We start from the raw sequence: 26,014 nt of genomic DNA, 5'->3' as shown, positions 1-26,014 counted from the left end.
TGTGGTTGCTGGGATTTGAACTCAACCTCTGGAAGAGCAGTCAGTGTTCTTGCCTACTGAGCCATCCTGCCAGCCCCAAAATTTAGTTTCTTTTATATATATATATATATATATATATATATATTTTTTTTTTTTTGGTTTTTCGAGACAGGGTTTCTCTGTGTAGCCCTGGCTGTCCTGGAACTCACTTTGTAGACCAGGCTGGCCTCNAACTCAGAAATCCNCCTGCCTCTGCCNNCCNAGTGCTGGGATTAAAGGTGTGCGCCACCTCCGCCCGGCTTCTTTTATAATTTTTGCCTTTTAAATTTTTTGCTCATTTTATACCCACCATTAGTTCTTTTTCTCAAAGTTACTGAAAAAAAAATCATGAAATCCTTTGGAATATGTTTTTCCACCTTGCCAAAACATCAAGAAACATGTATCTTATTCCTTACACCTCATTCGGCAACCCAGCATTTCTCCTGAAACTCATAATCCTTGGATTCCATTGGGCAACTTAGTGTTTATGCCCTTGCTCAGAAGTCATCCCGGGACTTCCTGCTGTATTACTACCCTTCTTATTGTGTTGTGTGGTTGGTTTGTGACAACATCTCATTCTTGTAGAGAAGATCCTTATATACTATGTGGAAGTGTCGCCTATCATAAGAAGCCTATGAACAAGGAACTGCAGCAGAATTAGGTGGTGGGACATCTGACAGAGAGAGATAAGATTCTAGAAAGTAGGCTCCAGAAAAGCTGATGGGAGGTAGCCAGTCATGTGGCAGGGTTTAGAATAGAATAAATGGGTACTTAAGTTATGAGCTAGCAGATATGAGCCAAAGCTTGTGGCCTAGGCATTTATTCATGAAATATTAAGTCTCAGAGTCATTATTTTGAGAACAAAGAGGCCAGGTGGGAAAAGCCCATGGTTACACACCCTATAGTGCAGGCTGTCATGGAACTCACTATGTGCCCAGACTGGCCTCAAACTCACTAAGCTAAAGATGGCTCTGAATTCCTAATCTTCACACCTTCGCTACACCAGGGCAGTGTTTACAGGGCTGCACTACAATGCCTGCCTTGTCTGTTGAGAAGGGGTCCTACTATGTAGCCCAAGCTGGCCTTGAACTTACACTGATCCCCTTCCCTACCTCCAGAGTGCTGTGATTACAGGAGTTCCTGACCATGCCCAAGCCTCTTTCAAGAGACTGAGGTAAGAGTACCTTGAAGATTTGGGGCAAACAAGCCAAATAGTGAGTCTAAGGCCAGCCTGGACTATGTACTAAAACCTTGTCCCCAAAAAATCAAAAAGATGGCCTTGAACATGGCTTAGCTGATAAGAGGCACTCACCACCAAGCCTGACAGCCTGAATCTGATCCTTAGGACCCTCCCCTTTCCCGTCCCCAGTAGAAAGAGAGAATCCACTCCCAAAGGTTTTGGGGTGTCTGTTTCTGTCTCTGTCTGTCTCTTGCTCATGACATGCATGCAAGCACACATACACTGTACTAGTTGGTTCTTACCAACTTGACTCAAACCTAGACCTATCTAGAAAGAGAGAATTTAACTGCGAGAGTGTCTTCATGAGATTGGCCTGTAGGCAAGCGTGAGAGGTATTTTCTTGATTAACAGGTGATGTGGGAGGGCCCAGGTCATTGTGGATGATGCTGCCCCTGGGCAGATGGTGGTTGTTGTAAGGAAGCAGGCTAAGCAAGCCATGAGGAACAGACCAGTAAGCAGCATTCCTCCATGGCCTCCGCTGCCCTGACTGCCCTCAATGATGGACTGTGACATCAAACTTGTAAAATGAAACAAACCCATGTTGCTTTTGGTCATAGTGTTTTAGCACAGTGATAGAAACTCTAATGCATGAATGCACTCAACAAATAACAACAGCAAAATATTAAAAAAGCCAGACATAGTGGTGTATATCTGAAATCTCAGCACTTAGAAGGGTGCGGCAGGAGGATTGTTCTAAGTTCCAAGTTAGCCTGAGCCACTAGGCCTAATTGTACATGATGTTTAAGAGTGCCCATCTCTGAAGACTCTCTGCCCTAGATACCAGGATTATAATGATAAAATCCGAGAGATCTCCTTTAATCCATCATTTTTAAACACTATTCTGAAACAGACATGTGTACCTGTGCATGCACACATAGACACTCTAATACAGTAAATTTTCAAGCCTTATCATTTAAGAGTCACCATTTAATTTAGTATGACTTGAAATACTAGTGGAGGGCTGGTGAGATGGCTCAGTGGGTAAGAGCACCCGACTGCTCTTCTGAAGGTCTAGAGTTCAAATCCCAGCAACCACATGGTGGCTCACAACCATCCTTAAGGAGATCTGACTCCCTCTTCTGGAGTGTCTGAAGACAGCTACAGTGTACTTACATATAATAAATAAATAAATAAATCTTTAAAAAAAAAAAAGAAATACTAGTGGAAACTTCAGGGTTCTTTGGGATTTCTACCAGATGGTGTTTTGCTGGGGCAAACACGTGAAGGAAGGTTTAACTAAAGTGGACACAGGTAAAAGAGTAAGGCAGACTCATGAAGGAATGTTTAGCTGAAGCAGACACAGGAGAAAGGATGTTCTGCTAAAGCAAGCACATGAAAGGACATGAGATGAAGGTAGGATTCTTTGCTGACAATATGCATATACTGGTCCACTTTACGCTGCATGGTTGAGCTCCTCTTGTTGGGACTCCATAGAGAGAACCTCACAAAAAAACTTCTGATGGTTCACCACGATGTCAGCTGAGACAGACTCACGTGCTGAGGCAAGACACATGAAGGACACATGATGCTTTAACCTGAGCATACAAAGGTGGAACTTGGCTTGCTTATAGAGCTAGCTGTGGGTCTCACTGATCTTCACCTCCCTGAGAGAGGCACAGCGAACTTCTCTTGGCATTCCTCCTGGTCCCTCCTGCTGACTCCAGCCGAGGCTGAGGCCTGGCTGTCTCTGCTAGGTAGTGCCACAATTGCTGATTTGTGTTTGCTATTCTGACTCTACCAAACTGGACTGCTGTTGTATCCATGAAGTGTTTGTGAATGGAGCAAGCTGCCGCTGCTAACCTATAAACTGAACTGTCAATTTCCACACAACACAGAAAGGAGTTGCTCCAAAGAAACCTTTCTAAACAGGTCCACCTCCCCTGTATCCTTTCTTGTCCACTCCCTCTGGTGGGTGACAGGCTACAAGGGAGGTTAAAGCATTTAAGAACCATCATTAAAAAGATTTGAAAAAATTAAAATCACAATGACTTAATGCCACTGATATATTCCTAGTCCTTCATTTGGCAGTTAAAATCAAAGTTCAGAGGTTGAATAATATGCCCTAGAGAATGTTAAGAAATGTTTAAGCTATGTTAAATATATGAGAGAGAGAGAGAGAGAGAGAGAGAGAAGAAAGAAAGAGAAAGAAAGAAAGAAAGAAAGAAAGAAAGAAAGAAAGAAAGGAAGAAGAAAGAAAGAAAGGAAAAGAAAAGAAAAGAAAAGAAAAGAAAAGAAAAGAAAAGGAAAGAAAAGAAAAGAAAAGAAAAGAAGATAATCAGGAAAAACAGATCAGATTGTCTAAGTGATTTCTGATTCAGGTCTAAAATCAATGTTGAGTCATCAAAAACTCTAAGAAAAAACTACCGTATCTGGGGATATAGCAAGAAGCCCTATATTCTACCCTCAGCACAGAAAGAGGAAGAGGGGGAAGACTGTTCAGTTAGGACTATGCCTCAGGATGCATGGAGACAGAAGGAAGAGGGAAAATAATTTCCATTGCAGGTGAAAGTGAAGAGAGATATAGCACTACAAAAGAACAGACGCATATGTCTTCAAGATTCAGGATCAAACCAAGGAACAAAGGGATACTGAAGATGCCTGGGATTTTTTCAGGTTGGCTAACTGGAAAGATGGCTATTTTAATAACCATCATCAAGGCAGTAGCTGATACTAATCTCTCTCCTAGTCTTCCCCCACACTGCCCTCTTCCTTCTCCTCTGTGCTAGTGATTGAACCCACAACCTATTCGCACCAGGCAAGCATTCTACCATTGAGCTACACTTCAGCTCCTTCTATTTCTTACGTGCATAGTCTGCTTCTTTACTAAAGGGACTGGAAGACAATGGGTTCCTAAATCCTTTGTACTCAACAGGCTAGATAACCTGCTCCACAGCTGACCCAGGGAAATGATTGGTAAGTGAGTCACATTCTCCATTATAACAAATACAATTTTATTTTACAGCAAAGCTAAACTTGTACTCTTAATCCTCCTGCCTCCATCTGGAATACAGGCAATCCCCACCATGCCCATCTTGAGCTGGAGAAACTTTGAACAAACACCAGTAGTCAGAAAAGAACAAGGACGTAATACGTCAGTGAGTCCTTCTTTAAATTAGCTGTACCGAACCGGAACAACAAAAACTAGAAGTATGTTTGGTAAGATCAATGCATGCACCTGAAAAACTTAGCAGAAGGCTGAGGCAGGAGGATTGCAAAGTTGAGGCTAGGTTGGCTACATAGCAACATCCTGTCTCATAAACAAAGGTAGGGTACAGAAAGATGACTTTGCATGCTAGGGTACTTGCAACAAAGATCGATGCCCTGGGATCAATCACTGCAGAACTCATGGTGAAAGGAGAGAGCCAATTCCTGCAAGCTGTCCTGTGACCTCCACATATGCATGTCTCATGTGCACTCATATATGCAGCCATACATAAAATACATGTAAAAAATTTTAAACAAAAGAATGGCAGCCTGGTGGTAGTGGCACAGGTCTTTAATTCCAGTACTTGGGAGGAATCCCTTGGGAGGAAGAGGCAGAGGGATCTCTGAGTTTGAAGCCAGCCAGTCTATAGAGTGAGTACCAGGACAGCCAGGGCTACACAGAGAAACCCTGTCTTGAAAACAAAACAAAACAAAACAGAAGGAAAACAAAAACAAAACAAAAACAAGTTGTCATGAGCTAGGCGTGGTGGTGCACACCTTTAATCCCAGAAGAGGCAGAGGCAGGTGGATCTCAGACTTCTAAAACTACTTGGTCTACAGAGTTCCAAGATAGCAAGGGCAGCACAGGGAGACCCTGACTCAAAATCAAAACAAAACAAAACAAAATTAAACACTCAAAAAAGGAAGGAAAGAAGGAAGGAAGGAAGGAAGGAAGGAGGAAGGAAGGAAATGCCCGAGTTAGTGATTTGGAAGTCTGTGGGGGAAAGGCTGCTATGTGAGACCTGCTGGAGGGTGGCACCCGATCCTCTGGGCACACATTGTTCCTCTGCGGCAGGCCATGCCCAGCAGAAGAGTGTAAGCTATGCAGAGTGTGAGCTCTGCATGCCCAGCAGGAGAGTGTGAGCTGAGCTACTCCAGGTTTGTCTGTCTCCTCTCCTTGACCCTAACTTCCATGCTAAACTTTTCCCTTTCATCATCTTCCCTACAAAAATTTCCATTTAGAAAGAAAAGGAGAGCAGGATGTGGTGGCACACGCTTGCAATCCCAGCAAAGGGCAGGTAAATAAATCCGAGAAAACAAGTGGGTAGGCACAGAGGTGGGAGGGATATACACTTTGCTTGCATGTATATTCTTCTACACAGGTATAGGTAAGATGGATGGGTTTTACTATCAGTTGTTCTAAGTTATCAGTTAAATAAACAATGAAGTATTTTGTTGAGCCTGGAGGAATTGATAGTTTGGGCTTCTTGTGAATAGAGTTGTTTATGCCAGGAAGTCTTGTGCTCAAGATCTGTAACCCAATTCCATATCCTCCTAATTTCCATTCCCCAATGGCTTTTGACCAGGGCTTTTTTTGTTTTTGTTTTTTCTCATATCTCTTTGCTATTCTAAATGCATGAGAAATTTATTATTTCTTTATTTCTTTTAGAATCCTCATGCACACTTTACCACTTAACTTGCTACTTTTTTAAAAAAAAGATTTATTTATTATACATAAGTACACACCAGAAGAGGGTGTCAGATCTCATTTTGGGTGGGTTGTAAGCCACTATGTGGTTGCTGGGATTTGAACTCATGACCTTCAGAAGAACAGTCAGTGCTCTTACCCGCTGAGCCATCTCACCAGCCCCCAACTTTCTACTTTTTTGTTGTTGTGGGGGGTTTTGTTTTGTTTGTTTGTTTGTTTGTTTGTTTAAGACAGGGTTTTTCTGTATAGCCTTGGCAGTCCTGGTACTTGCTCTGTAGACCAGGATGGCCTCAAAGTCAGAGATCCACCTGCTTCTGCCTTGAAAGTGCTGGGATTAAAGTCATGTGCCACCATTGCCCAGCTAGGATAACCTTTCTTTAAAACCCTTAAAGGAGGGGTAAGGAAATGGCTCAGTGATTAAGAAAGAGCACTGGTCACTCTTGAAGACAATCTGGGTCCAATCCCAAATTCATTCTGTAACTCCAGTTTCACAGTCTCTTTTGGCTTATGCAGGCACTGGCATACATACTTGCAGGCAAAAGACTCCTATCAACTATATGGTGGTCCATGCCTGTGATTCTAGCACTTGGATGGCAAAGCAGGAGGATGGGAGTTCAAGGCCAGTTTCAGCTATGTAATGAGTTCAAGGCCAGTGGACTCTACATGGGACCCTGTCAAGAAAGAGGGGTTGTGGGGGAGAAAAATTTCTTATATAACCTGTTTATGGTGACTCACCTGTAACTCCAGATCTTGGGAGTCAATAGAATTTTTGAGGCCCGCATGGTCATTTTCAACATTATAAGCATCTTATATTGCCTGTGCACTATCATTTGGAAGCACAGCACAGTTGCCTACTATATCATGATTAAAGTGAGAAATATTCAGATATTGATTACACATATATATATATATACATATATCAACCCTTTTTTAAAAGATTGTATTTTTATTTCAGGTGCTTTGTACGTGTATATGCATTTGCACCACATGTATGCCTGGTATCTACAGAGACCAGAAGAGGGTGTGGAATCCTCTGGAACTTGAGTTTACTAATAACTGGACCTTGTAGGTGGTGAGAATGCAGCCAGGGCTCTTCACTGCTGAGCTTCCTTCAGCCAGTGTAATTTTTTTTTTTTTTTTTTTTGGTTTTTCAAGACAGGCTTTCTCTGTGTAGCCCCAGATGTCCTGGAACTCACTCTGTAGACCAGGCTGACCTCGAACTCACAGAGATCCACCTGTCTCTGACTCCTGAATATTGGGATTAAAAAATTTTAATTAAATTTATTTCATGCATGCCTGCACGTGCACGCCAAGAGGAAAAGGAGACATAGACTACATGTTAAGCATATACAGAGGTCAGTGACAGTCTAGCTGAAAGTAGGGCCACCATTGTATTTTCTCCCTCTGCCATGTGGAACCCAGGGGGCCCAACTAGGTTATCAGGCTGGGGTCAGGCTCCTTTACCCACTGAGTTATCCTGGTTCGCAAGCATAAGTACAACACTTCTCAAAGGCAAGTTGCGTCTCCTAAGTGAGTACTCACAGTCTTACACCATAACGTTGCTGTTCTTTTCATTCACTGATGTAATTACAAGTCCTCATAAAGCAATTAAGAAAAATTAAACAGCCACATAGATCAGTCTCTTATCTGACGGATTCCTAATCACAGCAGGAAACAATTATTCTAATGGGCTAGTACTGATGTTCTGATGAGAATAAAGCAACCCGAGAGAAGAAGCTGCCGTACTAAATATTGTTAATTACAGGAAATTAAGTTGTAATGGGGAGAAAAAGACCTAGAGCCTAGCTAAACCCCAGCAAGATGGACTCCACGAGATAAAGTACTACTGCAGCAGGCATCCAGTGATGCCTCTTACTGATCCTGGAACGAAGGAAGGAAGGAAGGAAGGAAGGAAGGAAGGAAGGAAAGAAGGAAGACCCATTACCTGAGGATGTTGGGGTGGGAGAGTCTATTCATGAGCTGCATCTCTTTCAGCAGGTTTGCTCGGTTACTGCTCAGCGTGTTCATCTTGAGAGCCATCACCTGACCAGAAGCTCTGTGTCGCACCTACAAAGTTAAATAAAGCAAAAGCAACAGCTGTAGGTGACAGCAAGGTCTCCACACACAGAACATACCAGGATGTCTAGTAACAGCTTAGATAAAACAAATCTTGCATTCTGGATGCTGATGCAGAAATATGAGTGTATGGCCAGCCTGGGCTACACCGTGAGATCTAGTCTCAAAAAAAAAGGGGGGAGGGGCCTGAGATGGCTCAAAATGCAAGAGCACTGAGTGCTCTTCTTCTCTTCCAAAGGTCCTGAGTTCAAATCCCAGCAACCACATGGTGGTTCACAACCATCTGTAATGAGATCGAACGTCCTCATCTGGCACATCTGAAGACAGCTACAGTGTACTTAGATATAATAAATAAATCTTTGGGCCAGAGTGAGCAGGGACTGTGTGAGTGGGGTTGGCTGGAGTGAGCAGAGGTTCTAAAAAATTCAATTCCCAACAAGCATAGGAAGGCTCACAACCACCTGTTCAGCTACAGTGTACCCATATACATAAAAATGAATACATCTTTAAAAAAATTGTACTTGTCTTTCTCCATTAATAAAGATGTATTTCATCCAAGACCGAAATTGTTCCACACTGAGTTGGCCAGAAATACAATGTCTCATATCTTTTATTTTCATTTTTATGGGTTTTTTGTTTGGGGGGGCAGGGAAGAGTTGGGACCCAACCCAGGTTGGCCCCAAACTGCCTATGTAGCTGAGGATGAAGGCGAACACCTGATCCTTCTGCCTCCACCTCTAGAGTGGGATTACAGGCACACCATCACATCCAGCAACACGGTGATTAGGCAGGGTCTTGTTACGTATCTCTGAATCTCACGATGCTGTTTGTCTAATTGTAGCTTCACACAATCCTCCTGACTCAGCCCCCACACCTGGATAATGAGGCAATTCTTTTACTCTGCTTCCTTAAGGCCAAGGCTGGTGAGTTGGGATTCCAGAAGGAAACAGTCCCTCTGAAAGTCTTAAGTGTGGGGGAAGGGAAGAAGTATGAGTAAGCCTTATGTAACAATGAGCTATAAAACTGTCTTTATAAGACACTTTATAAGGCATAAAAATGACATACTTTCAGCTTGCACTAGCACTATAAAAATGTATCTCTGAGTGGTGAATAACAGAGCTGGGGTGTAGCTCAAGGGTAGGGTATTGACTCATCATGCACAAAGTCCTGATTTTGACCTCAGTGTACTGGACATGTGCATATGCATGCACGGGCGCACACATGCGCACACACACACAATCAACAAATATAACTGTTTAAATTTAATTTCAGAACTGGTGCAGCAGGGACTGGAATGCAAAGCTACTGTCATTCTGTGAACTTCAGGAATATTACTTTGCCTCGACTTTTGTCTTTGCCCTGCAAAGGCTCAATGAAACAACTATAACTCTAAAGTGTAATTTATCCATTGCTACAGGACACATCACATCTTATCTTTGTCTTGTACTTAAAGCAACAACGGTTTGCAGTGGTCACAGCAGAGAAGCTGGAAAGCTACAGAAGCCATCCTCAGAAAAACGAAGAAAAATGCTGGCAGGCCCTCTCTTCATCTAGATCCTTCTAGAGATCTGGAAGCCAACTCTCTTCTGGGGAATCAATGACACTGTTGTCGTGTATCTCGTGATTAAAGAAAGAGAAGTGGCTTTCCTTTCTAGATCCTGCAAGGATAAGTTAAAAGAGGCCTTTCTATACAAAGATCTCACTGACAGTATTTTTCCAGCTCTATGTGCAGATCACATCTGTGTGTGAGTGGGTCTCCCCATCTACTGTCACTGGATATTTTTGTTATCATTTTTGAAATAGTCCTGCTATACAGCATGAATTGGACTGGCATTCATCAGATCGAACAGGATGCTCTCTAACTCGAAGGGAGTACTGGAATAGAAGTATGTGCTCCATATCCTGGTTCACTCTGAAGTTTTAGTTTATTTTTCCTGGCTTTTCAGTACATGGTTTCTTTGTGTAGCCCTGGCTGTCTTGGGACTTGATTTGTAGATCAGGCTGCTCCCAAACTCAGAGATCCACCTGACTCTACCTCTGAGCGCTGGATTAAACACAAGCCACCACTGCCTGACTTTCTCTAATTTTTCTTTTTGTTTCTTATTTTTTGAGATAAGTTTTTTCTTTATAGCCCTGGCTGTCCTAGAACACACTCTAGACAGGCTGCCCCCAAACTCAGAGATCCATCTGCCTCTGCCTTCCAAGTGCTGGGACTGAAAGCATAAACCACAACCACCTGCCCTCCCCACTGTGCATGTTTAACAAAATGTTCAATCTTAAGAATATTTGGCCGGGCCTGGTGTCGCACGCCTTTAATCCCAGCACTCGGGAGGCAGAGGCAGGCGGATTTCTGAGTTCCAGGCCAGCCTGGTCTACAAAAGTGAGCTCCAGGACAGCCAGGGCTATACAGAGAAACCCTGTCTCAAAAAAAAAAAACAAAAAAAACAAAACAAAACAAACAAACAAACAAACAAACAAGAATATTTGATAATAAAACATTTAGGGATAAGCAATCTGTCTTCCTTTAATTTTTATTTATTTATTTATTTTGTTTGTTTGCTTTGTTTCATTTTGCAAACACACTCACTATATAGCTCTGGCTGCTCTGTAACTGCATATGTAGACCAATATGGCCTTGGTTTACAGAGATATGCCTGCTTCTGCTTCCCAAGTTTGGGATTAAAGATAAAGTGCCACTACGTCAGGCTTGCTTTCTTATTTTAAAGACTCATTTTAGCTAGGTAATACATACCTTTAATTCCAACACTTAGGAAACAGAAGCAGGTAGATCTCCGAGTTCAAAGCCAGCCTTGTCTACATCTTCTAGGATAGCCAGGGCCACATAATAGAGACAGCTTATCTCAAAAAAAGTTTTTAAGAGCCAGGCAGTGGTAGCGCATGCCTTTAATCCCAGCACTCGGGAGGCAGAGGCAGGAGGATTTCTGAGTTCGAGGCCAGCCTGGTCTACAAAGTGAGTTCCAGGACAGCCAGGGCTATACAGAGAAACCCTGTCTCAAAAAACAAAAACAAAAAAGATATATTTATTTTATTTTCTGTGTATGAGTGCTTCCCCGTGTGTGTGTGTGTGTGTGTGTGTGTGTGTGTGTATAGATAGATAGATAGATAGATAGATAGATAGATAGACAGACAGACAGCAAGCACATGTATACCTGGTACCATAATAGTTCAGATCTAGCAAGAGCATGATTTTGCTGCAGATAATTTCTGTGATATTGAGATATCAGAAATCCTGGGTACTTTTCAGAGGGCATGGAAATGTTAGCACCCTGAGATTCAGGGTTGGTCATGGTTGGTGGGTTGGTGGCTGGCTGTTTTTTCTGCTGTTGGTGGTGGTTTGTTGTGCAAAGAGAAAACAACAAGAAGAAATTAGATATCCTGACAGTGAAAATCAAACTTGCCCCAAGGAATTGACAATCAGCAGGAAGTAGCCTAACAATAGCTCCCCCCCTTCCCCCTCTATCCTTTCTTCTCTCCTATCTAGTGTTAGGGTGTTGAAAGGATGGAACAAGGAAAGAGAAGAGTAGAAGAAAGAAGAACCTGTAAAGTGGCCAAAGACCAGTTTCAGAGCAGGAAGAACAGAACTTCAAGGTGGGTTTGAGGCCCTCTGGGCTACAAGAAATCCTATCTCAAAGGAACAAAAACAACAAAATGAGTTATGGGTAAACTTACAAACACTAGGAAAATACAGAATACTCCAAATAAGTATACTTATAGACAAGTGTAGAATTATGAAACAGAAAACAAACCATTTATAGAGTTTTATGAAACTATTCAACAAACTAAAAACTTAATTTTGGGAAGGAGAAATATTAGTAAAACAAAGATTAAAAAAATGCCAAATGACTCTGATCAAGTAAAACTCCAAGCTGGGCAGGGATGGTGCAGAGTGAGTTCCGGGACAGCCAAGACTATACAGAGAAACCCTGTCTCGAAAAAAAGAAAATCAAAATAAATAAATAAATAAGTACCAGACAAAGGTATGAGAGAATATAAAAACTTAAAAACTTAACCTCGTCCGGTGTGGTGGCATACACCTTTAATCCCAGCACTTGAGAGGCAGAGGCAGGTAAATTTCTGAGTTCAAGGCCAGCCTGGTCTACAGAGTACCAGGACAGCCAGGGCTACACAGAGAAACCCTGTCAAAAAAAAAAAAAAGCAAAAACTTAACTTCTGGGGCTGGAGAGATGGCTCAGTGGTTGAGAGCACTGGCTGCTCTTCCAGAGGTCGTGAGTTTGGGCCCCAGCAGCCACATTTGTGGTGAGATCTGATGCCCTCTTCTGGTGTGTCTGAGGACAGCAACAGTGTACTTATATATAATAAATAAATCTTAAAAAAATGTATTTCCACTGGTAGAAGGCATTTAATTTAAGCATGCATAAAACTGGCATGGTTGCATATACCTATAAGCACAAATAAGACCTCCATCTACCCAGTCACAACAATAAACATCACAGAATAATATTTGTTTGCTAAAATGTTCTCCTGCTTCCCTTCAACCATAACTGTTGGGAATGCCTCAGAGTTTGCATGACAAGCTGTATATGCGTTAAATAATAAATGCATAACCAGAAACATGAATAAATCAATATTTCAGTGGCAAACAGATGGCAAACACTGGGTTCTTTTAGCTTGTAAGTGTATTGTTCTTTAGAAGGTGGTATTTGTGTTGCCAGTTTAGAAAAATATAATGGGAGAAAATTAGAATTCTTCATATCCATGAGGAGGGAGGGAGAGAGGGAGGGAGGGAGAGAGGGAGGAAGAGAAGGAAGGAGAGAGAGAAAAAGATAGAGAGAATGAAAGAGAGAGACAGAGAAAAAGACTCTGTGTGTGTGTGTGTAGGTGTGTGTGTGAAGTCACAGTTTCCTCAACTGTATATCTATTGTTTTAAGACTTACTGTTTGTGCATGAATGTTTGGCTTTCACGTCTGTGCAGTATGTGTATGCCCAGTGCCTATGGAGGTCAGATGGGGCTGGATCCTCTGGCACTGGAAGATGGTTTTGAGCCACTGAGACATCTCTCCAGCTCTTCCATCTTATTTCCTTTCTTTTTTTTTTTTTTTCTTTTTTTTGGTTATTTGAGACAGGATTTCTCTAGATCTGGGTGTGAGCCACCACCACCCAGCCCATCTCATTCCTTTAAGACACAGTCTCACGCTGACCCTGACGCTAGCCAACAGATCCCCAGAGTCCTGCTTTTTCTACCACTAAGGGCTGGAGGAACAGGTGTGGCCACCATGCCCAGCTTTCCATATGGGTAGAGGGATCCAAACTCAGGTGTTCATGTTTGCACACCAAGTATTTTACCCACTGAGCATCTTCTCCTCCAAGGAACTCAAAAGTCCTAGCTTCAGCATGTACATGTCATGGTGGACCTGGCAGGATAGTAATCATCTTTGAACCTCAGTTTCTTCATTATAAATTAGAAATATTGGGGCTGGAGCTATGGCTCAGTGGTTAAGCAAGTCTGAATCTCAGGACACGTGTCAAGCATCTTACAACTAACTGCCTGTTAACTCCGGGCTCAGGGGACAGGACAGACTCTTCTGACTTCCTCTGGGTATCTGCTCACATACGTATACATAAGTATATATACATAGTCACATATACATAAGTAAAAATAAAATGAACTTTAAAAAATGGAAGTATAACTACTTACAAGGTTTTTACAGATCTTAAACAAGAAAATACATAAAAGTTAACATGGTACCTAGCACAAAGAACTGAACAGCTCTTAAACAGGTATATGAAATCAGCAAGTAGCTCTTAGAATAATGTCTGTATATAACGGTGTAAATCCTTTACATATATATAGAACCTTCGCACATCTTCAACTCCATTGACTAGGTATTACTTCCTTTGCCTTTTACTTTTTTAAAATTACTTTTACAGTGGCAGTTGCGATTGAAATCAAGCGCGGCTCTGGGCCCTCTTTTTATTATGTAAATGAACCCATGCATGCAGGTACACATGTACAGGTGCATATATAAAGGTCTTCTCTTGTGCAACTAATATTTAATGAGTTATCTCTAGGTGGCAGGGCTGTGCTAGATACTGCTGAAACAGAAACAAACACAGAAAAGCCGCAGGCGGCACAGTGGTATAAGTTTGTAGTCTGAGCTACTGAGAACTTTTGTGGAGCCAGGACTCTATAGAGGCAGACTTTAGAGCTAAACAAAGACAGTATAACCTAAGCAGGTAATACAACTAAGGAAGATCTATTGTTAACAATGTCTGCAGGGCCCTGAATTCCAAAACTGAAATACCACATACACTCTTCAAGAACTTCCTGAGTGCTGGGCAGGAATTAAGGCGCATGACAGCACTGCTGGTCACCATCCCCCCACTAAATCCCCCTTTCTTTTCTTTTTTCATTTTTCTTCTTGCTAGTAGGTCTTCTCAGCTGAAGGTCATTAAGTTGCCTGTGTAACTTGTATCTGGAGTCAAACATTTCTTTTCATTGTTACTGACACCTTTCCTTTCACTTGACCTTTTAAGTTCTATAACCATCTGTACTTTATAATTAAAACTAAACCTAACTTCCCCTTAGCCATCCACTAGAGCTATTAGATCATGGGTTGGCAAACTTTCCGTTTGGGGTCAGACAGTAAACATAACGTAACAGGGCCCTGAGGCCTTGTGGTCTCTAATAACTACTCAGCTTGGCCTCTGTAGCACAAAAGCAGCCGTCAAAAATAAATTAACACTGCATTCAATATGCCCACTGTGGCCGCTGGGTATCTACCACACGCCTTTCGCGGTCAGCCTCCTTGACAAAGCATGCTGTAGAATCAACGCTTGCTGCATCCTACAGAGATGGATTGCAAGGGGGCTGCAGCTATCTCAACAGATATTTCAGCAAATAATCTTAGTCTTTAAGAACTGATGGGTCCTTTGTAGCCCATCTATTGCTGACATCCCCTCAAGCTGTTACATCTTCAATACTCAGGCACAAAAGACAAGAAATTAGGAGATATAATAGCCAAGAGAGGTTTTCATCACCCAATGCTGGCTTGTTTCCCCATGAGATAAGTTAAATTGTTTTGATAATAAAAACATGAGTTAAAAAACCGTCTCTGGTCTTACAGCACAGCTGTATGTAGACTTAGTGTTCTTTATAGTTCATGTATAAACCAGTTGTGTTTTGATCCATAAATATTTTAGACTCTTCATAATCTTGTTAAGTAGAGAATAGAAAACTCCAGTGTACACTTCTTTCAAGTATACATAAATAGTGAATAAATGCCTCATGAATGATTGCTTAGAAAAAAACAAATGAGCCAGGTTTGGTGGCTCAATCCAGTAGTCCCAGCATGGGAAAGTGAAGGCAGGAGGATCAAGATCTCAACCTTATCCTTTTCTACACAGCACAGTTGAGGCCGGCCTAAGAAAAATCGGGAGCCTACGTAGGAAGTCCTTGGTTCGCTGAAGACCCTCAAAGAATCCCATCCCCAGTGGTTACTTCTTCAAGACTAAAGAAGAAAATACAAGAAAGTAGTCCACAGAAAACTAAGAAGCATGCTAAAAATAAATGATGGGAGTTTTCATGGCTTGACCCTGCCATGGGTCCTCACTTTGTGCTGCTTGCTCAAGACAGTGTGTCTTCACCTAACTATAGGCTCAAAGCCCAGGAAGAGCTGCATGGTCTTCTCCACTCCAAAGCCAGGCAAAGCCGCATGTCAGCTCACTTACCCAGGCAGGAGTTCTTTCTTGCAGGGCAGCCTTTTTGTTCTTTTCAGATTTTCAAATGATCAGTTGAAGACTATGCATATTAAGAAGACTCCTAACACAGTCCATAGTTCACTTCAAAATCATCTATCACGTCCAGAGTAATATCTGGCCAAGTATTTGACACCCCATAACGCAGGTGTCAAGTTGAAAGTATATAAAATTAATTACCACGCCACAGGCTCTGAAAAGGCAGACTCAATATTCATTTAAATTTTTCTCAGTGCTGGAAATGAAAGCCACGGCCTATGCATCCTGAACAAGTGCAGTGTCCTTGAGCTGCATCCCAGCTCCGACACCCATCTTTGCTTTACCCGCCTTGTGCGCATACTGCATGATAGGTTTCACTTTAGTATGTACAAACATTTTATGCCAATTCTTTTTTTTTTTTTTTTTTTTTTGGTTTTTCGAGACAGGGTTTCTCTGATAGCCCTGACTGTCCTGGAACTCACTTTGTAGACCAGGCTGGCCTCGAACTCAGAAATCCACCTGCCTCTGCCTCCCGAGTGCTGGGATCAAAGGCGTGCGCCACCACTCCCAGCTTCATGCCAATTCTTTATGGGGCTCAAAAGACAGCTTGAGGGAATCGGTTCTCTTCTTCCACCATGTGGGTCCCAGAGATCAAACAAAATCGCCAGGCTTGCTGGCAAGGCCTTCACTTGCTGAGCCTTATCAACAGCCCAGGAGATTTTTTGCTGTTTTTTCCAGTTTTGAGGATAGGGAAAAAAGGGATGGCTCAACCATGACTCCTATATGTGGGGGCCCCACAAACACCAGTTATACACATGGGGTACATACATATAATGCAGGCAAAATATTTATACACATAAAATAAATCAAAAAAGAAAGAGATCCTTAACTGAATGAAAGATATCTATTTTAGCACATTTAATTGGAAAACACTAAAAGCATTCCATTAAAGTCTGGAACAAGACAAAAATGTCAAAAGTCATTATTTTAAACATGCTCTGAAAATATTAATACAATTCACTTAAAAAAAAAAAAAAAAAAGAAAGTAGGCTAGGCTGTGGTGGCGCACGCCTTTAAACCCAGCACTTGTGAGGCAGAAGCAGGCGGATCTCTGAGATCAAGGCCAGCCTGGTCTACAGAGTGAGTTCTAGGATAGCCAAGGCTATACAGAGAAACCCTGTCTCAAATAAACAAAGAACAAAAAAAAAGCTATTAACTGCACCTAAATTAATCTACAACATAATTTCAATTAATATGACAAGAGCAAGTTTTTAAAAACGAATTCTAAAATTCACCCAAGAAATAAGGGAGCTGGAGAAGCCCCTCAACAGTAGACCATTTGTCTAGCTAGCATGTACAAAGACCTGTGTGCAAGCCCAGGACTCATCCCAAACTACAAAAATAAAAGGAAGAAAAGGAAAAATAAATACCAAGAAAATCCTAAAAATGAAGAAGAGAACTAAATTAATCAAACATCAAAGCTACTTGATTAAATTATTATAACAATGTATGCTGGTTTATGAATAGATAGGAAAATGACTCCAAGTCTGGAAAGAAACCAAGTCACACTGTAAAGGAAATGTTAATACAAAAAGATGACAATTTTAATCAATGAGGACAGAGGGAAAGGTGTGACAATAACCTTAGACTACTTCCTGCTGATCAGGGGCATCACCCTCCTTGGGGCAAGATCTTCACCACCAGGATATTTAGTTTCTTCTTTTCATCTCTTCAAACATAACCACTTAACAAACACACCTCTAAACACCAAAGATGAAGGCATATTTACAGTGGATTTGATTAAACTTTATCATTAGTTTTGGATGCATAAACCATATTTGAACCAAAATGCATATGAACGTAATTTTTTTGTTGTTGTTTTGTTTTTGTTTTTGTTTTTCGAGACAGGATTTTTCTGTGTAGCTCTGGCTGTCCTGGAACTCACTTTGAAGACTAGGCTGGCTTCAAACTCAGAAACTCACCTGCCTTTGCCTCCCAAGTGCTGGGATTAAAGGCGTGCACCATCACGACCGGCTATGAATAGGATTTTTAAAAAACAAATGTGGGGCTAGAGAGATGACTCATCAATTAAGAACACTTGCTGTTCTACCAGAGGACCCAGATTCGATTCCCAGCACCCACATGGCAACTTACAACTGATTGTAACTCCAGTCCCAGGGGATCTGATGCCCTGTCTGGCTTCCATGAGCACCAGGCATAGTACACTTGGTGCACAGACACATGCAAGCAAAATACCCAGATGCATAAAATTAAAGATAAATTCAATTAAAACAAACAAAATTAGAAACTCAATTAAAAAAAACAAAAATAGTAGCCGGGCGTGGTGGCGCACGCCTTTAATCCCAGCACTCGGGAGGCAGAGGCAGGCGGATTTCTGAGTTCCAGGCCAGCCTGGTCTACAAAGTGAGTGCCAAGACAGCCAGGGCTACACAGAGAAACCCTGTCTCGAAAAACCAAAAAAAAAAAAACAAAACAAAACAAAAATAGTATATTTTTAAACACAAGACAGCCACATTCAGTAATACAGTCCTATACCAGAGACAGAAGTATTAGAATCAATGCAAGTTCAAAACCAGCCCTGTCAATACAGTAAGTTTGAGGCTAGCCAGAACACTCATGCTTACACACTCCTGCATACACACATACACACACCACAAAAGAGGTGTGGCAGAATGTTTGCCTAGCATGTACAAGGCCCTGGATTCTCTTGTAAATATTGTAACAACAACAACAAAAAAAGGTAGAAGATATATGAATGAGGTCTCTCTAAATAGTTTAAAGTACATCTGGCAGTTCACAGCTTACATAACCCCAGCACACAGAGTTTGAGGCTGGCAGTGAACGTGTGGTACGTGCCTGTAATCCCAACTCTCGGGAAGTGGGGCCAGCTGGATCTTTGGGAGTTCAAAGCCAGCCAGGGTTACATGCTGAGACCCTACCTTTAAAATGCAGTAACAAACAAACAAACAAACCACCACAAACAACTGTTAATGCTGCAGCGATTCTGACCTTCAGAAGAGCCACATAAAACAAGCTGAGGTATCACGCACCTTGAACACTTCGGAGAAGAACCCAGATCCTATTTTTTCACGGGTGAAGTCATCCAGACTCGTCAGTCTGGAAAAGGCACTGATAATCGCACGGTATGAAGATGATGGAACTCTTCCCACCTGCACAGGGTTCCCATCCCCGCCACCACCTCCTTCAAATTCTTCCAGGCGCTCCACACGTGGGGGAAATCCTGCAATTGAGTTCCGCTTGCTCCGATCCATAATCTCAATAATCACTTCTTCATTTAAGAAGAAACTCCACACATAATTTCTGATCAATTTTACTTCTTTTCCAATGTGACACTACAGAAAAATAAACACATATACGCATTTTACTAAAACCATTAATGACTACAAAAAAATGAACAAACTCTCAACACAAAAATATTTCCATTTGTATTGATTTCCAGATCTAAATAATATTTCTATGTTTTTACTTTCAAGTGATATACACAAAAAGCAAGCTATAAAAAAAATCCATCCTTAATGTGACTAGAATATAAAAATTTCTCTTTAAAAAGTTAATAATTATTTATTTCATTTCATGTGGATGAGTGATTTGCCAAAGTGGTCAGAAAAGGCCTTCAGATCCCTTGGAATTGGAGTTACAATTTTTGTTATCCTGGCTAGTTTTATATCAACTTGACACGTAGAGTCACTTGGGAAAAGAAACTCTCAACTGCTGTTTTAAAAACTAAATTCCAAGGCTGGAGAGATGGCTTAACCTAAGAACACGGATTGCTCTGAACCTGAGTTCAATTCCCTGCAGCCACATGGCAGTTCACAACCATCTGTAATGGGGTCTGACGACCTCTTCTGTGTGTCTGAAGACAGCAACCGTGTATTCACACATAAATACATCTTTTTTTAAAGATATATGTATTTATTTTATATATGTGAGTACGCTGCCGCTGTCTTCAGCCTCTGGGCTGGGCTGGCTTGGTAAAAAAAAAGTCTTGTTACAAGCATAACACAATAAACTGAAAGATTGTATGTGTTTACTTTGAAAACTAGCACATCTCTGCTCACAGGACCTGCCCTTCTTTTTTGAGAGGTGTCTTATTTAGAATCCCAGACTGGCCTCAAACCAGATTCTCCTGCCTCAGCCTCTGGAGTGCTGAAATAGCATCCACTTCCCACTACACCTAGCTCAAACATTTCTTAAGAGAAAGGAGAAGAATCTGGGGATTTATTTGGTTTTTAGTAACACAGTGTTTTAGCAGAGTTTCTATTGCTGCAATGAAACACAATGACCAAAAGGCAAAGTCGAGGAGGAGGAAAGGGTTATTCGGCTTACACTTCCACACTGCCGTTTACCACCAAAGAATGTCAGGACAGAAACTCAAACAGAGCAGGATCCTAGAGGCAGGAGCAGAAGCAAAGACCACAAAGGGATGCGGCTCACTGGCTTGCTTCCCATGGCTTACTCAGCCTGCTTTTTGCTGGCCTCGAACTCAGAGAAATCCACCTGCCTCTGCCTCCCCAAGTGCTGGGATAAAAGGCATGCGCCACCACCGCCCGGCCAGCCTGCTTCCTTATAGAACTCAGGATCACCAGCCCAGGGATGAAACCACCCTCAATATGCTGGGTCCTCCCCCATCAATAAGGAAGAAAATGCCCTTCAGCCGGATCTTGATGGAGGCATTTTCTCAATTAAGGTTCCTTGCTTTCAGATAGTTCTAGTTTGTGTGTCAAACTGACATAAGACTGGCCAGCACACACAATTAGCAAAGCCTATACACATAAGCTCAGCAGGAAGAGGCTAACAATAATGTGGGCCAAGTATTATTCAGGGCTAGCCTGGGCTACATAGCAAGCACATCTCAAACAAACAAACAAACAAACAAGGTCTGCCTCAGCTATATAGCAAGTTGGGCAGGCATGGACCACATGAGATCCTGTCAATAATAAAGTAAAGGAGAGCTATGTGTGTTTGTACATGCATGCTTATACTATAAACACTTAGGAGGTCTAGACAGGAGGTTCAGGATTCCAAGTCCAGTTACAAAGCAAGTTTTTTAGGCAAGTCTATTACCACAGAAGGACGTGTCTTAAAAGAGGGAACAAAGGAAATATGCATAGTATATTCCATATTTAACCCAGTAATGGCATCCTGGTCTTCTGAGTGCCTATGAGAATGCCGTGGAAAGTGCACAGTGAGGTTCAGAGAGGAACTGTCCAGGGAAGGGGCTGGAGGCCATTCATTCACATTCCACTCTGGCGAAGAACCTGCCGTGCTTTCGCCCACACCCTCAGAACTCCAGTGAGACTGCACTTAAAATAACTGATCTGAAGCTGTTTGAAGGAGAGCATTTCAAGACAACAGAACAAAGGGGCTGTGGTATAGTGGTTGCTCACAGTATTTATCTTGACTTACTGAGAAGGGGAGGGGGAGGGGAAAAGAGAGGGAGAGGGCACTCTGGCATATATATATATATATATATATATATATATATATGGGGGAGAAGTGAACCCTGTCAAAGTTATGGATAGAAATGTGCAGCTTGGTAAGGAAAGGAACCTGAAGCCAATGAAAGAAAGTTGAGGGTGGGCAGATTGAGACCAAGTGGCTGTAACTGTTGAAGAGATTAGCACCATTATGGAGACACTTGAGACTTCCCACGAGCTCAACAGGAAACAAGATACCACACATTGAGAGCTCCAAGGTGTAACAGAGAAAATTCATGAGAGTATCTCAGAGGACAGAAGCTTCGGGGCACTCACTAGAACACTGGTGCCTGGGAAGCTGGTCCCCAGACTCAGCCACAGAGGGCACAGCGATGGCTGCAACTGTAGTCCCCAGAGGACCTGGCTACTCTACTCTTTTTCTTCTCCTTCTCTCCTCTTGTCTCCTCCCCTTCCTTCCCCTTCCCCCTCCCCACCCCACCCCCTTTTGAGATTTTTTTGAGACAAGGTTTCTCTGTGTATCCCTGTGTGTCCAGTAACTCACTATATAGACCATGCTGCCCTCAAACTCACAGAGATCTGCCTGCCTCTGCCTCCCGAGTGCTGAGATTAAAGGGGTGTGCCAACACTCCCAACTTTCCTGGCTACAGTTAGAGCTGGCAGAACTTGGCATTATCAACATGGTGCTGATTTTTTCAGGCATTCCAGATACAAGAGGTGGTCATGGAGGTTGGTACCAAGTTAGCACAGGCCAAGCAACATCTTGGAATCTATGCATGGGAATACTGAGTGGTCTGTGGAAAAGTCTATAAAGAAGCCTGACTTACAGTGGAGACTCTATGATATTGGAGGCACCAGAAATGTGAGACACCTCCAACGAGAGCTGCAGGTACTGAGCACAGCTTACCCAAGAGGAAGGGAGGCTGTATACACTATAGCAGACCTGGAGAGTCAGGGCTATCCAAGTCCACTGGAACCCAGACAATGTTGTGAGGAGCCAGGAAACTACATGGTTTGATGTTCGTAATGCTCACATTTTGGTCTTGCTTTGAGCCAATTATTTCTTTTCCGTGCCTCTATTCCTCCTTTTAGAATGGGAATGTTTACTTTGTGTTATTGTATATTAGAACTATATAACTTTTTTCTTGATTTGTCTAAAGCCTCACAGTTAAAAGCCGGCCTTGAAGCCAGGAATGGTGATACATGCCTATAATCCTAGCACATATTAGGAAGATGCAAGGTAACCCTTAGCTACACTGTGATTCTCAAGATCGGTCTCAGCTACATGAGACCCAGTCAAGAAGAGAGAGGCAGAGAACATAGCTTGAAACTCAGAGCAGACACTAGACTTGTGAACAGGATTAGAGCTGTTCAGGCTTTGGGGGCTTGTAAGAGATGAGCTAAGGGCATTTTGCATTATATGATGAACACTGAGGGAAGCAGAAGCTGTCTTGTCTGGCCTTGATAGAAGAGGAGATGCCTCATCTTACTGCAACTTGATATGCCATGGCTGGCTAATACCCACAGAGGCTGTTTTCGGAAGACAAAAGAGGAGTGGATGGAGGTGGGGAGAGAGAAGAGGAGGAAGAAGAAACTATGGTCTGGATTGAAATAAAAATAAATTCTGAGCAAAAGAAAAAGATTAACACTGGGCCAAGCGGGGCCATGAGTGGAATATTACACTTTAAAGCCACAGTTCTCAATCCACGGGTCCCTGGTTAGGCAGAGAGGTTGCCTAAGACCATTGGAAAACACAGATAGTTACATTACAATACATAACAGTAGCAAAATTACAGTTATAAAAGTAGCAATAATACAGCTGTGGGGGTCATGACGTTGAAGGGCTGCAGTATTAGGGAGGCTGAGAACCACTGCTTTGGGTATCAAATTAATAAAGGATGCACATAGGGTGGTTCATTTTGACTGTCACCTTGATGACATTCCCGAGAACATCAACCAGGCGCACTTGGATATGTCTGAGAGAGATTTCCTAGAGAGGATTAGCTAAGGAGAGGAAAAACACTGCGAGACTATGTATAGCACCAACACAAGCTAGAGTCTGGATAAAGGAGGACGGAGTGAGAACCAAATGAGAGGAGTCTGCGTCCTTATCCATGGGATGTGAGCAGGCGACTCCCACAGTTAGAGCTACCCGCAGCCACACCTTCCCTACCATCATGAACAGCAGCCCTCAAAACTGTAAGTGAATACAAGTTCTCCCTTAAATTGCTTTTTGAGAGGTACCTGTTCACAACAAGGAGAAAAATCACTAATATAGAAACTACATTCATAACAGCTGCTGCTTTAATAGGGGAAATGAGACCTGAGGAAAAAATACCAAGAATTCTAATATTTATATTTTATTTCCTTTTACTAGAAAACAAAATCCTGCCAGGTGGTGGTGGTACATACCTTTGATGCCAGCAGCACTTGGGAAGCAGAGACAGGCAAATCTCTGAGTTTGAGGCCAGCCTGGTCTACAAAGCAAGTTGCAGGGCTGCGAGAGCTACACAGAGAAACCCTGTCTCAAAAACAAACAAACAAACAAACAAGCAAACAAACAGCAAACCTTCCAAGCTGGCAGGCGAGCTCATGCTCCAAGCCAGCAGCCCAAGCCAGGGACCCACACGGAGGAGGAAAGAAGCAACCCCCCGCAAGTTGTCCTTTTATCTCCACATGCATGCTGTGACCTGTTCTGCAACAGTCGCACTGCAGTCTAAGGAATACAGAGTCTCAAACACTTCTGCAACAGTGCCACTACAAGCCAAGGAATACAGAGATCCTACACTAAAGTCTAACTTATACAAGTCATAAATTTAAAATAGAAAAGAATGTATTTAGTTCAGAGTCCCTCTTACAGCGAAAGTAATATTAATCGCTAGGCAGCTGGGACGAATGGTAGACAGTGCAGTCCCTTTAATTCACTAGTAACTTTTTAAAATTCTGAAAAAGGACCGGGCAGTGGTGGCCCACGCCATTAATCCCAGCACTTGGGAGGCAGAGACAGACAGATTTCTGAGTTCGAGGCCAGCCTGGTCTACAGAGTGAGTTCCAGGACAGCCAAGGCTACACCGAGAAACCCTGTCTCGAAAAAAAAAAAAAAATTCTGAAAAAGGAAAATGCCTAAGCTGTGCCCTCTGTTCCCATGGCCAGCCACTAAATAACCATATTTTACTTCATTATTATGTATGTATGCATGATGCAGTATACATGTTTGTGAGGGGTGTATGTTCATGTATGACAGTTGTGTATACCCATGTATGAGTATGCTCATGTGAATGTAGGCATGAATTCCTGGGTGCTACATGTCAAACTCCGGTCGCCTGCAAGGGTAGTTAAGTGATCTTATTAACGAGCTTCTCTTCAGTTCTGCTCTTTGTTGCTGTTGTGTTGGGTTGGTTTTTGAGGACAGATTCCCTGGTTGTCCTGGAACTCACTCTGTAAACCAGATTGTCTCTGAACTCAGAGACATTCATGCCTCTGTTTCCAGTGTTGGGATTAAAGGCACCATCACACCTGGCTCTCTGACAACTTCTAATTAACTATAAAAGGCAAGAATGGATAAACACCCAAACCTACCACCACACAAAGGCTGCTGATGCGGCTCAGCTAAGTGAGTAAGGGCACCTGCTGACAGCCTGAGTTTGACCCCTGGTACTAACGGTGGAAGGAGCCAACTCCTGCAAGCTGTTCCACAGAGGAGGAGTCTGTTCATACACAATCACACACACACATGCACACAAAATAATAAAGTGTTTAAAGTTGCCAGGCATAGTGGCATGTACCTTTAACCCCAGCACTCAAGAGACAGAGGCAGATGTGAGTTTAATTGAAGTCTACATAGTGAGTTCCAGGAGAGCCAAATACATAGTGAGACCTTGTTTAAAAATAAACAAGGGGGCTGGAGAGATGGCTCAGTGGTTAAGAGCACTGACTGCTCTCCAGAGGTCCTGAGTTCAGTTCCCAGCACCCACATGGTGGTTCATAACCATCTGTAATGGGGTTCAATGCCCTCTTCTGGTGTGTCTGAAGAGAGCAATAGTGTACTCATATACATTAAATAAATAAATAAACATTTTAAACAAACAAGCTTTCCTGGGGGCGGGGGTTAGAAGAGACGGTGTGTTTAAAGTACATATTTATGGATTCAGGGAGGAGCTCCTTGAGCCGCGGTGAGCACGGAGAGGTCAGAGGACGACTTGAAGTTCTCTCCTGTCCACAGTTTTAAAATCTGAAAGTGATTAATTTTAAAATCAGAAAATATACTATTTGTAATATATGAAATGTTAAGTAAGATGTTTTCTGAGCATGGATTACTTGACTTAGGACTTATTTACAGAGTATCACCTTTTTAAAAGTGTGTGTTTATTTTGATTTATGGGATAAGGGTTTTGCCTGCATGTATGTAGGTGAGAGCCTGGTGCCCTCACAGGTCAGAAAAGAGCACTGTATTATCTCCTATAACCAGAAGCAGAAGGTTGGGACCTGCCTGTCACACAGGTGCTGGGAACTGAACCCAAAGCAGCCAGTGCTTTTTTTTTTTTTTTTTTTTTTGGTTTTCCAAGACAGGGTAGCCAGTGCTCTTAGCCACCAAAGCATCTCTCCAGCCAGTGTCTTAGCCACTGAAACATCTCTCCAGCCAGTGTCTTAGCCACTGAAGCATCTTTCCAGCCAGTGCTCTTAGCCACTGAAGCATCTCTCCAGCCAGTGTCTTAGCCACTGAAGCATCTTTTCAGCCAGTGCTCTTAGCCACTGAAGCATCTCTCCAGCCAGTGTCTTAGCCACTGAAGCATCTTTCCAGCCAGTGTCTTAGCCACTGAAGCATCTTTCCAGTCAGTGTCTTAGCCACTGAAG

The 26,014-nt window shown here is 42.5% G+C and overlaps 1 protein-coding gene across 2 annotated transcripts in view; it reads right to left on the bottom strand.

Annotated features, from left to right (window-relative positions):
- The window catches only part of Tesk2 (testis associated actin remodelling kinase 2), an 89,213-nt gene that overhangs the window by 45,180 nt on the left and 18,019 nt on the right, over positions 1 to 26,014 (bottom strand). For both annotated transcript variants that reach the window (XM_021159371.1, XM_029476249.1), the window contains exons 2-3: positions 18,755 to 19,057; positions 7,837 to 7,958 (exon numbers count right to left, since the gene is read on the bottom strand). In XM_021159371.1, the coding sequence (XP_021015030.1) occupies positions 7,837 to 7,958; positions 18,755 to 18,976 (344 nt within the window). In that variant the 5' untranslated portion in view covers positions 18,977 to 19,057. The remainder of the gene's footprint in view (positions 1 to 7,836; positions 7,959 to 18,754; positions 19,058 to 26,014) is intronic.

Source organism: Mus caroli, chromosome 4, assembly GCF_900094665.2.
Source record: "Mus caroli chromosome 4, CAROLI_EIJ_v1.1, whole genome shotgun sequence".
NCBI lineage: Eukaryota > Metazoa > Chordata > Mammalia > Rodentia > Muridae > Mus > Mus caroli.
This window is presented reverse-complemented; position numbering and strand designations above follow the sequence as displayed.